Source organism: Pelobates fuscus, chromosome 3 (genome assembly GCF_036172605.1).
Source record: "Pelobates fuscus isolate aPelFus1 chromosome 3, aPelFus1.pri, whole genome shotgun sequence".
NCBI classification, from domain to species: Eukaryota; Metazoa; Chordata; class Amphibia; order Anura; family Pelobatidae; genus Pelobates; species Pelobates fuscus.
In genome coordinates this window covers 38,593,085-38,609,466 of record NC_086319.1, presented here as the reverse complement: position 1 = coordinate 38,609,466, position 16,382 = coordinate 38,593,085, and the positions used below count along the sequence as shown (strand labels likewise).

Sequence of the window (16,382 nt, the reverse complement as noted above, 5' to 3'; positions counted from 1 at the left end):
CACCAAAGGATAAAGATGCAGGGGTAGCATTTTCAGAGGGGGAGAGCCATGTTTCTGTTAAGGCTAGTAAATCTAGGGAATGAGTGATGATGAGGTCGTGGACAGCGGTAGATTTTGTAAAATTGCCATCAGAGCGTGCATTTCAGAGGACAATATTGAAGGAGGATTTAGAGGAAGAGTAACATGAGATGGGTATGAGATTGGTGTGGTTCCTTGAGTTAGTACGTGGTGAGTTTGCCGAGATGGGACCGGGGTTTGGAGAGACATCGCCAGCTGCTAGGAGTAGAAGGATAGAAAGGAAGTGAAGGTGGGAGTAGGATTTGAAAGTTTTGTAGGAGGGAAAGTTTGGGAGGAGTTAGATGAGATAGGCTGGAAAGATATATGTAGAGTACATAGAACAAATAGAGAGGGGAGGGGAGTAAAGTGGAAGTAATGAAGATGGTGTTGCCAGGGAGTGAGCAGAAGGATAGGGATATTTTAGTAATGAGTGAAGTTAGTGCGAAAGTGAAAAATAGAAGGGAGAACATTATTTAGAGAAAATATGTTTTGTTGTATAGATATGAAGCTTATAAATATATGCACATATATAATCATAGACATATATATATATACATATATCTATGAGTGATTAAACCATGGTTAAGGGTGCAGTTTGTTAACAGAAGGATTTCAGTGAGGAGAGGTTTAGTGACTTGATTGGTGTGTTTTGAAAACTAGCTGATCTGCACTATCTGTAAGTATGGTAATGACAGAGGGGAGGGTGGGCAGCCTTCCAGAGATGATACCTCGGCTTAGAAGATTCTGCAGGGCTTGGTTGCTTGTGAGTACTGAGTGTAGTTAATCAATGTTGTTTTTAGGGGCCCAGTCTGAAATATAAAGACTGGGGTTAGAAATAAAAAGAAATAAACACTCCATTATGGGTGGGGAGACATGGAGAATTTGAGGTAATTAGAGATGAAAAATCAGAGACATAACATTTGGGATAAAAATATGTGAAGGATCAGATAGGTGAAAGTCATGAACAGTGAACATAAATTTACAAGATTATCAGTGAAAGAAGTAACACTACCTAAACAAACAACAAAAAGCCACAGCGAATGAACATAAAATAATAAGGTAGGAGGTGGAATAGAACACAATTTTAAATTAAGAAATAAAAGGAAACAATAAGTAGGACAGAAAATACGCTATAGTCAGGGCCAGCCTTAGGGATGTGCGAGCTATGTGCCCTCACAGGGCACCATGGACCGGGGGGTGCTGTGCGGCCGACACAGCTCACACATGGCCGGCGGGGTTTAAAAAAAACAACAGATTTGCGGAGGGGGCGGAGCTTCGCGTGTGACGGGGCGGAGCAAAACTGACGGCGGAGCTAAAAGTTCCAGGTAACTGCTGCAAGGGAAGCAGGAAGGAGTCCCTGCTTCCCCAACAAACAGTCTCCAGGAGCTGCACTGCCTCCACAATGAACAGAGGTAATTATGTGTGATTGTCAGTGTGAGTGTGACTGTCTGTGTGTGAATGACTGTCTGCCTGTGTGTGTGTGTATGACTGTCTGTGTGTTTGTGTATGACTGTCTGCCTGTGTGTGTGTGTGTGTGTGTGTATGACTGCCTGTGTGTGACTGTCTGTCTGTGTGTGTGTGTGTCTGTGTATGACTGTCTGCCTGTGTGTGTCTGTGTTTGTGTGCTTGACAAAGACCTTTTGGGGTCGAAACGTTGCTGTTGTGGTTCTCAATAAAGTGCCTGTCTTGAACCAAGGAGTGTCTGGACCCGTATTATTTTACACATGTTTGGAAATCTGGTGTTTGATTCCGGCTCAGCAAGCACCCTGGCTCAGATTTGTGGGAGTGAGTGCAGTTCCACATATACTATTCATGTGTTTGTGTGTATGACTGTCTGCCTGTGTGGCTGTGTGTGACTGTCTGCCTGTGTGTCTGTGTGTGTGTGTGTGTGTGACTGTCTGCCTGAGTGTGTTTGTATGACTCTCTGCCTGTGTGTGTATGTGTGTGTGACTGTCTGCCTGTGTATGACTGTCTACCTGTGTGTGACTGTCTGCCTGTGTGTGTGTGTTTGACTGCCTTTGTGTGTTTGTGTGTGTGTATGACTGTCTGCCTGTGTGTTTGTGATTGTCTCCCTGTGTGTGTGCGCGTGACTGTCTATGTGTGTGTGTGACTGTCTGCATGTGAATATGACTGTCTGTGTGTGAATATTTAAGACATGCTCTAAATCTGGTTGAACTTATGTAGCTATAGGTATGGAATTCTTTGCAAAGAATCAGTTTATTAAATCTCTTCCCTCATTATTTCATTGCAATTTTACCCAACCTCTGCTCTTCCAACTCAAAGATATTCTCATATTTATACCTCCTCACTGCCACTCTTGCCACAAGGGCTTGGGGCCTAAGCAGCATGGCAGTTGGACATGCTTCCTGCAAACTCCGAGCCTAACTCTTGCAAAACAGTCGATTACTCGACTACCTGCATGGCACATCAACTTAATTTGTGCCAACACAACTCCTGGAAATAGTTATCCCACTCCCCACCAAGTAAGCATTTACCTCACCATCGCTTCTGGGCGACTACTCTGAAAGGAGCTGGAACGTGGTCTCTCCAAAATGGCGGACGCCACAGAAACCGTCCGAAACTGGGAAGCTACTTCCCATGCAGCATTTGAAGCAATATGTCAACGGTTGGGTGCTCTATCCACTCCCAAGACACAGCATATACCCTAAGCACAGGTTCAGAGCTCTCCCAGGCGGGGCGTCAAGAAGGGTTATGTACCCGCCCTTATCTTGTGATGTCAGCATGCCTACATGTTTATCTTTACTACTTTTGCTTGTTTCTGCCCTGACTCACACATATATCTACTCTCTATTATTTCTCCTTAGCATGTATCCGCTCAAGTTTTATGTTTAGACCTATAGTTTACCCTGTCTATTAAATGTTTAAAAAAAAAAGTGCAATTTTCTCATATGATACAACTCTGAATCCACAATTTGCTTGTCATTGTGGCTGTACAAGTAATAAAAAATAAAGAATATAAAGAAAATAAAGAATAATTAAAAAAAAAAGGGGGGGGGGGTTCTACAAACAGAAAGACAGTGTTGGTTAGAATGACCTTAACTGGTATGGTCCCCCATCAATGGGAAAAAAAATATTTAAAAAAGCTAAAACTAATCTGCGATGGAAAGCTGAGGCCAAGTTCTCCCAGTGGCCCTATCTTACTCCCCCTCGCTGCAGGGGGAATGGCGTCAGGAAGGATTCGCTGCGTGAAGGACTTGAGCGGCATTGAGACGTTCATGCCGCCATTTGTCATCTGCCTCCCGCATACAATGCTTGCTGACGACAGGCGTCGGATATTCACAGAATTTACATTTACCAGCCCAGAACATACGTGCAGTATATCAAACAGAATTGCTGCACACACATACTACAAACACTATGATCACTTCAAATCACTGAAGTGGTCAAGGTGCGTGGAGTAACCCTTTATTTTGCAAACTGTAAAATTGCATCATATTGATCTGAATTGAGTCTGGTTCAAGGAGGATACTCTTTAAGTGGTCACTAATGATCTGCACATCTAAGGTTATGTTTCTGCACAGTATTTTCCCTTGAAAAATGTCAGAAGTTTTACTTTGTTTATGCTTTAAACAGGTTTATTAATTTATTTTTGTTTTTCTCAAGTTCAACGTACTTTTCCTTAAAGGGAAATTATTATATTACATATCTCGGTAAGCCTCTCCTACTTTGTTGAATATACAAATTGTCATCTTGCTTATTTAAAAGATCTTTTGCTTATAGTAAGACTAGCTAGCGCCGGTTAGGTTTGCCCTATTAAAAACAGAATTAGTGAACAGCTGGGTCATTAGGACGTCAAGATCCAACACGTTTTACAACTTATGCTACGATATGGTTTTGTTTTAATACATTGACAGCTGGTTGTGTGCTGTGCCTTGTGTCCTAACTTCATGCCTGCTGCATAGGGTAGATGATGTAATGTTCAGAAAAGGAATTTGTGGGAAAGTGCTGGAGTTAAAATGCTTTGGAATCCATGCGTTCACATCTGTTGGTTCCCATGAAGGACACTGAGTCAACGTAGAGTCTAATGCAATTTGCTTTATTTACTTTTTGCTATTTTATGTCATACATATAAGTATATAAACCAAGTAATCTTTTTTCACGTCTTTAATTTTTATTTCCGTTCGTGGACCATTTACTGGTATTCGATTTCTGAACTCTTTATTCTATTACATTTAGCTACGTTGAATCATTTAAATAACAATAGACTATGTAGAAAGTGTTTCTGGGGAATGTAAATCAGCTGAACTGCAAATTTATGTATTATTATTGAACATATTAACTTAAAGAATGTGTGACCAACCTGCAATGTCCTCTTAAGTTTCCAGTAAGGAATTCTTAATAGATCACGGGTGTAATACACCCGTACATTCAGCCTTGCTTTGCGCACAACTGTTTTTCTCGAAATAGCCAAATTAATTTACTGTGTAAAATTACTCTATAGAATGTCAAACAAATGGAACTTTGAATTAAACTATTCCATAGCAATAAACATGCTAAAGAACCACTATATGACTGCTTATATGGCAGTGTTTACATTGCAGGGCACCTCTAGTGGTTGTCTTCCGGACAGCCACCGGAAGGTCCTTCCACTGCTGCAATTGAGCCGGACTCGGCTATTTGAGGTTTGCATTACAGACGGACATAGAACATCCTCTGTTGCTTATCACGTGGTACCATTGGATTCAGTGTTTCCCTATGAGAAGCATTTGATTGGATGAACACAGTGCTTGCCGCAATGCACTTCTTGTCCCAAATGCTTCTCTATGAGAAGCACTGGAATGGATGAGAAGACAAAGAGGAGACAGCCTCCAAGAAGGCATCACGTTGAGTTGGAGCTGGTGGCTACATGGAGTGAGTCTCAGCACTGGAAAAAGTGTAAGTAGTTAAGAAAGTTAAAATTTTATTTAGGGGGCTTTGAATCTAAATACCTGTTCTATGTATAAATAATGTATGAATGTTCTGGCACACAATTTCATTAACTATATCTCAAATAGAAATGGCCCTTCTAGTGTTATACTTTAGGTTTCCCACCCTTCACGTGGCATAATTATCATGTATATTTTGTCTTCTTTAATCTTTTCATCAATTGTCTTCAATTTAATTAGTTTGAATCAGAAATTAGTCCATTATTTTAGGAAAAAACTTTTGTAGATAAATAATTTGAAAAGTTTTATTTCTAAAGGATTGGAAAAAAAATTGATACTGGTTTAATGAAAAACATTGAGGCCATCGTTGTATGTGATGGAAGATTAAATTGCGTATTTATTGAAAAATAATCAAATTGTTTATTTTTTTAATTGTGTTATGCCACTGACATTACTGCATAACTGCAACACATTGAGATCCTTCAAAATGGTTAATGTGTTCCCCTGCTGTGCGCAGAGGTCAATGCAGGATTCCTGGTAATTAATGGTTTATGTAAAATACTTAATGTTTTCCAAAACATGTGTTCATCTGTTGCACACCACGTCTTATTTTTAGTAAACGAATGTTCCTTCAAGTGACTTCAAGTCTATAAAGCAATTGAAATTTAAAAAAGCATTCCTGGACACAGGAAGTGCTTATTACAACGTTATCTTTGGTGTTGGATATATATGTCAGATTATAAGTGCCAAAAGTTAAGGAAAGACATGCAGCAGGCCCGATACAAGCATTTTTCAGGGGTAAGAATATCCACAGATGTCTAAGAAAGTGTTAGCTTTTCAATCAGCAAGTTCTTGGAGTAAAAAATGCTGAACTCAGTGCATTGTTGCTTGTACGAATCACTCCTTAAATAAAATATTGTGTATATTGTCCTTGTTATTTAAAGGTTTTTATTTCCTTTTTATTTTATAGAATCTAAAATGAAAGAAGAAATGATCCCTCTTGATGCATCGAGCGATTTAGGAGAAGATATAACAAGGTTTTCAAATTCTGCATTTTCCAACTACTTACCATCACAAAATCAAACTCATGGAGGAGACGGAAGCAAGATACATATCAGAAGAAAACGGTTTCTCTCCTACCCGCGATATGTAGAGCTCATGGTTACAGCGGATGCAAAAATGGTTCGCCATCACAGAGAAAACTTACAGCACTACATTTTAACTCTTATGTCAATAGTAAGTGAATTGAATTATCCAGACACATTCCAGCTTGGTATGTACTAAATGCGCACACAAGGCTAATTATGATAACAATTATGATACAACATAATGTATTATGATAACATTTTATTTTATCTGATGTAAAACCGAAAAGAGTAAAGGGATATATAGATAATCATTGTAAGTGGTACGACGTTACCAGGTACATCCTACAAGGTAGGTCTCATGTTTGAACCAATGGAAAGGAAAAGAAGGAGGTTGAAGGTCGCCGTTAAAACGATTGATGAACGCAGGTGTAATGCTCCATTTGATGATAAATGAGTGAGTCATTTGTAGTGGCATCATAAGAATGGAACTGTAATAATGGTGTGTAGAAAATTAGTAGACATCTACTGCTCACACAGTTTTGGAACTCGGTAAATGGTTGAATCACACGTGAACAGTATGGATACTTTTAAAATGCCAGATGGAATTTGCAAAAACAGTGTATCAACAAGACCCCATGAAAACTGCGAGAAGATGAGATTGGAGAACCAAATGAATACCAGAGCTGCAGCCCAAATCAACTACATCAGCTGAGAAGATGTCATCAGTAGAAAAAGACTCAATTCACAATGACAGGAAGGATTGGAGAAGTGGGCAGTGAAGATTTACACACTTTGTAATTTGCAGGTAAGATTCCCAGTTTTGATACATCAATATTACTTATTTTAAATGACAATGACAGTGTTTTTACTTTAAATAGTTAACTGCCTGTAATACAATATTTAGTATTTCTTTTGATTGATGCAATCAAAAGGAGATAGACCAAGCCATATCTACAGGTTATGTCAGCACTTAAAAGAGCAGTTCAAGCACCATATTCACTACATCCTGCTTTTGTTGTATGGTAAGTGCTACAACCGTTTCGGTACGTTTCGACAATTTACTTTGGTTCCCAGAAACTCATGTTGCATTAGGTCATCTCCTGCAGGAGAAGCCAGATGTATCTACATCTTATTTTACATTTTTTTCCAACAGTGAGACTCCTGCTCTCCACCTCTCGTGATTTCCTCAACAAGGCACCACTTCATCCTTCTGTGGTCCAATCCAATGTTTAGCCTGTAAACATTAGAGTTTCTACAGAACTGCAGTGTTTTACATTACAGGGTTTAAACGACAGGACCATTGCATCCAGACCATTTCATGGAGATGAACTGCTCTGGGTGACTTTAGTTGTCCCTTAACAATTATCTGCATTTGGAAGTGCCAATCAAATCTATAAAGCTATAAAATAGATCACGTATAAATATTAGGAAACACGAATGTCAGTAATAAGAGCAACTACTGGCTGTTGCTTTGGTGGAATAGGAGGCATTTACTCTGTTGGACAGTTAAATGATGATTCTTCGTTATTTTGTCCGATATAAAGCGATAATTTGCAGAATACAAATGATTGAATTATTTTTTATTACTACTATATGGTGAAAAGTTGTTTAATAAAGGCTAAGGTAACATCCTCAAATCCTTGGGTTGCAGGCTCAGCCCTTCATCCTTCCGAGGTCGATAAAATGAGTTCTACTAAATTGGGTAACAACCCTGGTTGTTGGGCTTAGGTATCATCCTCAGGACGTACTTGAAAACCAGAGTAATCTGAACGCACCTTTCCTGGTTAAGTACTTTGTTATTATTATTAGTATATTTTTCAAGTAATTGCAAAACATTTTTATAAACAAAACTCAAGCCAAGTGTTGGTAGGCTGAAAAAAGGCAGACATGATCACTGCATGTTTGTAATTGATCCCAGGTATATTGATGTGTAAATATAATGAAGTTATTGTGTTTTTCAGCCACAAGCAAACAACATTCAACAACCATAGTTTAATATACCACTCCATCAAGAATGACGTATCACAATAACTCCAACGAGAAAGCAAACATAGGTTAATATTGTGCATCTCCTCCAGTTCTGTGATTCTTTACATCGAAAATCTGGACAATCCAATAATTGAATGTGCATGGCTTTACTTGAGAATGTCAATGCTGTATGATTCTATCATCGGAACTATTCCCCAATCAACTGCCACTACAACTAAAGGCTGCTACTCAGTGAATATAAATATTTCAGTGGACTCTCTGACTTCCTTATCATCAGTTATTATTTATCATGCAGAGAACAGCTGTTGTAATAATTCAGATTAAGAGAATCCAGCAGCGGAGGAATATGGAGATTCACTCGATCTCTTTGTTGACACCTATCATATGGAAGATGATCAGAGGTTCAAAATAGAAGTCTACTAGACAGGCATGCATTCTCCGACACAGAACATCTGTATTTGCTAAAGCTACATTCAGGAAAAAATAATCTAATTAAAAGTAGCAAACAAAGAACTTGTGTTGGTTTATACAGAAAAAGAAAACAACTAACTCAATCCTTGCTGGTGGAAATAAAATTATAAAAGAAGACTATGAAACAAAGTTTGGATGAAAAATTATGAATGCAAATATTTCACAACATGAAATTGTTATTACATATATAAGGTCAAATGACATGCTTGAGAAGACCTTTAGAATCTTCATCACATTTGCAACAGGAAGCATCAATACCCACTCTGTGTTCTTTGCCAATTCTGGGCTCACTGGTATGACTTTGCTGCTCAAGAATATTTTTTTAAGTCATCTTCCAATAAATCTTGCTGAAGATGAAATCATTGGCATTACAAAAAGTGTTTCTGTCTAATTCTCCGAATCTGCATTCATAATATGTTACCGTTGGATAAAAATTGTTTCACACATTGTAATTAGTTGAATCTGTACATTATGTTCTTAAGTATTCATTATGAATTCTTTGTTATCCTTTTATTCTATGTGCCATCCCAAGACTGTCAAAACAATAAAAATATATTTATTAATCCTTGGCATAGATAGATTCTGATTCTGATATCATTTTACCATAGTTTAAAATTTGACTTCATTTTGATTATTGTAGTATGTCACATTAATTTATGTCTGTCATTTGGTTAATACGTCTCCTCTGTTGTCTGTAGATCTACATTGTTTCTGTATGTGTTTATCGCATTGTTCATTGTTAGACAACCTAAAGTTTACTCACTCTGTTTTGACACATGTGCTGGGTTTTCTATAAAAATCAAAATGCCCCTGAAATATGTCACTTTAATTCAGCCTTTGGTTTAAACACGGATTTAGATTGTGTGGGTGCTATGGGACACTTTTCGATTTAATTAAATTAAGCTTGCACCCTAGGCATTGTTGGCTATGCTATTTACCCATTATAGTCTCACTTATCACAAAGAGCACTATATGTGCCATGTTCATTGTTTACAACATTAGGCACCCACTCCAAGTTACATGTAAAGGATCATTGTTTAGTCAGATGTATTCTCCACGTTTTTTGTTTTTTTTTATTCTTATGAGGTGGCAAGAACCAAAGTGTTTCTCAGTTTTCCAAAGGCATATACCAAAACAGAATGTTAAATATGAGATTAATGGAAGAAGAGTAAAGGGTAAAGAAGGAAGGGAATTAGAGGGAAGGGGAGCCGTTAAATGTAACTGGAGTAGGTGGTATTCTCCCAGTTTTAATTGATAACTTTGTGGCTGCAATACCTAGCCTATGGACAGATATGAAGATGACCCCTTAATCATTACTTAGAAAGTCTGTATTACTGCATGATTTCTTAGAGATTGAGAGACAGATCTCCAAAATGAGACGTGTCTCCAAAAATAAACTTTTAAATTCTGGCAAACTGTTTAAATTGTATTTGGAACACTGCAAAAATCATGTAAACACTAATACTGTGTCCCCTTTTACTCTTTAAAATATACCATAAAGAAAATGTCATATTGTCAGGATTACAAATTGATCCTACACGTAGAATAGTATCACACCTAGGACTGGAAGGTAATGTCTTACCGGGCCTTAAAATGGCCGTACTTAATGTGCCAAAGAATAGTCAGAATACTTGCCGAGGTTGGGGGGCACAGAATGGGACAAAACGATAAGGGAAAGCCAGAAGTAAGGGATACCAGAATACAAGGAAGTCAAACGAAGCCAAAGTCAAAAACCAGAAATAAATGCTCAGGAACACACTCTCGGACAACCACTATGGAAACCACGACAGGGCAATGAGAAAAAGTAACTTTGAGTTTAAATAAGTGCGTTACAGTTCTGATTGGCCGAAAACGGCCTTTGACCGCATAACGTGCAAGCGCGTGACATCACTCGCTCGCCGATGTCGTCAATAAAATGGGCAAGGGGGTATAATTTGGTGTGGATCCGCAGCGGTCCCGCTGTCCATCAACATGTTGCAAGAGTCAGTTATACCGATGCACGGCCGCTGGGCGCAAATACCACAAGGTTAGGAGGAATATGTTACACATATACTATGATGTTTTTTTTATATAATTACCTATAATATACTTTTAAGACAAATTAACTCCCCCCCCCCCCCTTTTCCCCACTTGATTTTCCACTTAAATGTCTTGCTTAAACGTAAAGAAACAAAGCACCTTTTTGGATATCAATACATATCCTTTTTTGGATATCAATACTTTTGCGTACCCATATAGCTCTTGTATTGGAGCTTCTATGCAATAAACCATTCACTGTACAATTCATTAATCAGATTTGCATTATTATTATTTATATGAAGTATTCTTGTTGCGAAGTAGATCAGTAGAATAGAGTACCTTCTCATGTGAAAGCCAGTTATGAGGCAGAGAGGTATTTAAGTTGTCCTTAGCTCCTTTACAGTCTACTTATGTATTGTTTGTCCAGTCATGCTGAATAAGATGGAGCTCTGCTTGAGGCATGCTCAGTGGGCAGAGTGGTAGGTGCTACAATACAGTAACCATAGCTTCTACAACATTACTAGGCTTCCCTTATTTAAAAAAATAAAAATGTAAAAAAAACTTGGCCGTCTCCTTGTTGCAGCTTCTCTGCTTCTTGTGAGATCATTAGTGCTGTTGATCTTGGTCAATCCAATGCTTCTCTCGTAGAGATGCATTGGTAATTTACAATGCAGAAGTTCCACCTATACAATATAATGTTTCTTTCTGAGAAGCATTTACACCATTTGACATCATCATGCTGTTTGTGATGAAGTTCAACATGAAGACCTTGGATTTTTGATTGTCTTCATGAAGAAGTGCTTCATGTTTAAATGCCACCAGCCTGACAGCCACTAGAATTGTAGTTTTGGAGTATTGTAAACTAAATACTTTTTTGCATCGGCAAAAAATGGACAATAGTATAAAAAAGGGGATATACAATCTTTTTATAACGGAAACCTAAAAGTACAGAGCAGATACTGAACAACGACTTGAGTTGCATCTTTAGTTGGTACAGAAACCTAACAAGTGTTCATCTATAATGAATGGGTACAGTACTGTTCAGTACAGCTACATGGGACAGGTTGAACTAATCAGTGAGGGGTGTAAGGAAAGAAACCAAGAAAATGGAAAATTTAGCTATACAAGGGTGCAGAAGTGGGTGGAGGTCCAGAAGAGTCATCAACTGGGTCAAGAACAGGCTGCGAGAGTACATTAAAATAGTCCCTAGCCAGCATGAATTGTTAATTCTGCTCATTGCTACAGCCCAGGGAGGGTTGAGTTAGAATCTCAGTGCCGTGATATCCCATCTTTTCTGGTTGTCTTCAGAACTGAATGAGTGATGTTTCTCTCCAATGGAACTTAATTCTTAGCTGCAATGAGCAAACATTTTAGTATAGACTTCTTATCTTATAGAATGTGGATGCGCTGTTCGCATTAAGCAGTACATGGCTTATATGCCAGCTTTTTAAGTTAATATACTGGCTAATTGGCAAGGTTTTGTGTCAAACAGGACATTTCTAATAGGTCACCAGACAAAATTATATTGTTCTAAGTGATACAGTAGCAGTAGTGACTGTGTGGTAGCCATTCTGTACAAAAAATGGTCTTAAACCCATCAGAATTTACATTGAAAAATACATTTTATTTTCAATATTAACAATGCATCTGTTGATAATGTAATGCTGTGATCATTATTGTATCAGAAAAACACATATGGAGTGTATATATTTATATATATCACATAGATATTATATAGAGAGATGTGGTTTTGTGTTTGGACACGCTTCAGCTGTTAACATTCTTTGATTTAAATGTTGGCATTCCATCAATTTGTTTGCATCATAAGGGAGTCTTGTTTGTACTATATCTGATAAGGAGGCACGTAATTTCAGTGACAGGCTAGATAACCGTGAAAATATACATGAAATTAGCTTTATTTTTATGGCACAGCTGCTATATGTATACCTTTGGCCTGCGCTGGCTCTTGGAGTAGATAGATTGCAAAGTTCTAGAGATTTTAGTTAAACCTTTAACCTGCGTTATCTTTAATGTAAATGCCATCTGTCTTGTTGGTCTCTAATTATAGTATGTTTCCATACTACTAGATGGCTGATTTCTGGGTGGAAAGAAATTGTGACTGCTTAATTTGCATTTGCAATCTTTAAACAGAGAAATTAAAGGGACACTGAAATACAAAATAATTTTTTTTAAAAACACTTTTTAGTAGATATACCCAAATAAAAACTTGCATGCATTTAATTACGTGTTTTTTCATTTGGGGCGTATCTTATAACATTTTCCAAAAATAGCAGTTTTCTTGTCTGCATCCTTTGCAAGCCCTCCCCTTCTAACCCCGCCCAGACTTTCTGTCGCTGTCCAATCACAGACTTCCCAATACACATTTTTGCTAACTAAAAAAAATTTAATTAGTAAAATACCAGCCATTAACAGTCTGTCCTCTAGGTTTCCTAACTATGTCCTCAAGTTAATATTGTTGGATAAGTTGTTAAAATGATTTAATATTTTGGGATATTTAAAGAACATGGGAGGCCTGGAGTGCAGATAGAGACCGAAGGTGACAAAATAATAATACCATTTGAAATCTCAAAGAAAAATCAAAAAATGCGATATTAGAATATCGACCTAAATACAGATATCCTGGAGACCTTCCAAATGGTAACTCAGTAAGTATGGCAAAAAAGGTGTTGCATCCCAAGTACCTATAGATACATAACCCCTATCTGGAGTATCTCTGGTTATCTAGCATATTTTGTTTTTGTGTGTCGGTATAATGTTTTTGGATAACATTTTGTAAATATATATAAATAATTTGATATACTGTATGATATCTGTTTTGATATTTTAATAATTTTCATTTTTTTTTTTATATTGTTTTTTCTGTATACAGACCCCCTTCTCATACACACATCTAGGCAGCCCTCCTCCCTCTTTCAAAAAAACAACTTATTTCTTTAAAGTTATACCTAAGGAAAAGTAGGGACTTATTTTCCTTATGTATAATCTGCTGGTTGATAAAAGTTGACAAAAGGTGGAGCTTTAGTCTAGCTTTTCTCATTTGTCATTGGATGTCAAGTTCCTACTCAGCTACTTCCAGCATCGGCTGTCTGTTCGGACACTAGATGTACTGGAAGGACAGAGGAAACTGTTTACAGCACAGTCGCCATATTGAAAACGCCAGATCTGGAGGGACCAGCAAAGTGGAAGAAACGATTAGCATCACCAGTCTTGGGGCAACTAAATGTTGAGGAGGGAGTCAGGGGGGGCTTGAGGGAGGGAGACATAGGATGGGGGACAGGGGAGGATTTATTGACACAACCGTTTTAAAAGTTTATCCAAAAATGTTCAATCATTTGAAAAGCTTATCGAGCAATATTACCTAAAATCCAATTGGAGAGTGCATAGTGCATACATAAATATAAAGAGGACAAAATATGAATGGTTCATTTGGTCAATGATGCAAATAGCTATGCCAAACAGATGAGCGATTTATAGATTTAACTAGAAAGAGGTACTTACTAGTCTGTATAAATTGGTAAATGTGATAGGAAGAATATGTGTATTAATCAGTCTATAACTTGTTTCTTTTTCTCTAGGTTGCTGCTATTTATAAAGATCCAAGTATTGGAAATCTCATAAATATCGTGATTGTCAAGCTTGTTATTATTCACAATGAACAGGTATGTCTAAATGTAGTTGTAGTTGTATGCAGTTTAGCAATAAAACAAAAAAAAGCTTTATAGATACCATAACCACTACACATCAGTATGTGTGTTGGGTTATATACACTGCTCAAAAAAATAAAGGGAACACAAAAAGAACACATCCTAGATCTGAATGAATTAAATATTCTTCTGAAATACTTTGTTCTTTCCATAGTTGAATGTGCTGACAACAAAATCACACAAAAATAAAAAAATGGAAATCTAATTTTTCAACCCATGGAGGTCTGGATTTGGAGTCACACTCAAAATTAAAGTGGAAAAACACACTACAGACTGATCCAACTTTGATGTAATGTCCGTTAAAACAAGTCAAAATGAGGCTTAGTAGTGTGTGTGTGGCCTCCACGTGCCTGTATGACCTCCCTACAATGCCTGTGCATGCTTCTGATGAGGTGGCGGATGGTCTCCTGAGGGATCTCCTCCCAGACCTGGACTAAAGCATCTGCCAACTCCACATGCACTATGCATGTGTGCGAGTGCACATCCACACTTTAATTATTGTAACAGGCACTCCTCAAATTGTAAGTTCTAGAACTGCCCCTGCAGGGACAAGTAAAATTGATTCATTGATGAGTTTGAGTTTCTTTTCAACCTATTGCACTATGTTACTATAAACCATAGATACATTGTTAATTATGTTAACTATAATAATGTTTTTTTTTCTATGCAATACATTGGTAGAGAGGTTTAATTACATTTTCTTGCTAGCCTTTACTTAATTATTCTACCCAAAATCTTAAGCCAAGGTGGAACATTTTCCTTTTTAAAACTCTGAGTTTTCCCTTTTTTTTTTATTTATTTAGTTTTGTCAGGTAAATGTCAGGTTTTGCAGTAATTTGCTATGTCATTTGGTTTTACCTTTACGTGTAGGACGGACCTGTTATCAGCTTTAATGCTGCTACAACTCTTCACAACTTCTGTGTATGGCAAAAATCACAAAACGTCCCGGATGATTCCCATCCCTCTCATTATGACACAGCTGTTCTTCTCACCAGGTATATTAGATTTCAAACCACCTCTTCTTATTTACAGGTTTACTGGCATCAAGTCTCATCAAAAAGACAAAAATCTGATTAGTGCACCCCTGTCTGCTTAACTCAATGTAACCATGAGCCACAGCAGAGCTTTCATCATCCATGCTTATAATTAATGAACATGTGGAGTTGGTTGCAGTTCGTTAGTGGTTGTTGTGATCATAATTAGTTCAATTTTGTCATTAATGAGCTTGAAGAGGTTTCTATGCAACCATTCATGGTTCATGGAAATCCTTGAGAATTTGTTTTCAGGATCCTTTGATGTGTAGGTGTAGATGCCTCTATCTATCATGTGATCTTCAGAGATTAACATGAAGTTGAACAGTATTGTTAAACACCATTTAGACCTCCTAGTAGGCAATGTAAGTCCTTACCTTGTGTTAAATGGACACTCTAATCTAGATACCCCCTACAGCTTTGTAATCCTAAAAGTCTCTAGTTGCTATCCTCTAGTTTATTATAAAACTGTTTACGAGATGTTTTATAAGGAATCTCTCAATCATCTTAAGCCCAACCCTTCCTTAGCTGTTTTGAAAATGAGGAATGTACACTGTTCCATTATCAGTCAATTTCATCCAAAATGGATGGTGGTAATAGGCTGAGAGTGCTTGGCGTCAGTTAACTCAGCACTATCAACTGTTCCATGTCATCCATGTTGGACAAAGTAGACCATGAAATGCAGTACTGTAAAGTCACTGCTGTAAGCTTTGTGATCTCTGTGTTCCATGGAGAGAGGCCTTTTTGTCAAACTGCCCCTAAAGACCTTTAAAAAAAACTCTCTTATGTACCTACAATTAGTGACTTTTCCAACTGGGGTGTAATTTTTTTGCAGTCACAATTTATTTTTTTAAAATGTAGACAGGTAAATGTGCTACAAACAGTCTGATTATATTTTATTGTACTTTTGTCCTGTAGGGAAGACATCTGTAGAGCTCGTGATAAGTGTGATACTTTAGGTAAGTTATTTTTTCAGTTTGGAGATGGCCATATTGACACCAACGTTTTGTCTTCTAAGTTTAAATACATTGCAATTATTAAAGGGTTAGTCCAACCACTATGACCACTTCTGCTTTTTTCTTCTTGATAAAATGCATGTCCAGAGTTATTTGCAAT

General features: G+C 37.5%; 1 protein-coding gene across 1 annotated transcript in view; it reads left to right on the top strand.

Annotated features, from left to right (window-relative positions):
• ADAMTS20 (ADAM metallopeptidase with thrombospondin type 1 motif 20) overlaps nucleotides 1-16,382 on the top strand; it is a 215,325-nt gene that overhangs the window by 73,714 nt on the left and 125,229 nt on the right. The window contains exons 4-7 of the mRNA XM_063446941.1: nucleotides 5,914-6,179; nucleotides 14,107-14,190; nucleotides 15,106-15,230; nucleotides 16,185-16,225. Coding sequence (XP_063303011.1) covers nucleotides 5,914-6,179; nucleotides 14,107-14,190; nucleotides 15,106-15,230; nucleotides 16,185-16,225 — 516 coding nt within the window. The remainder of the gene's footprint in view (nucleotides 1-5,913; nucleotides 6,180-14,106; nucleotides 14,191-15,105; nucleotides 15,231-16,184; nucleotides 16,226-16,382) is intronic.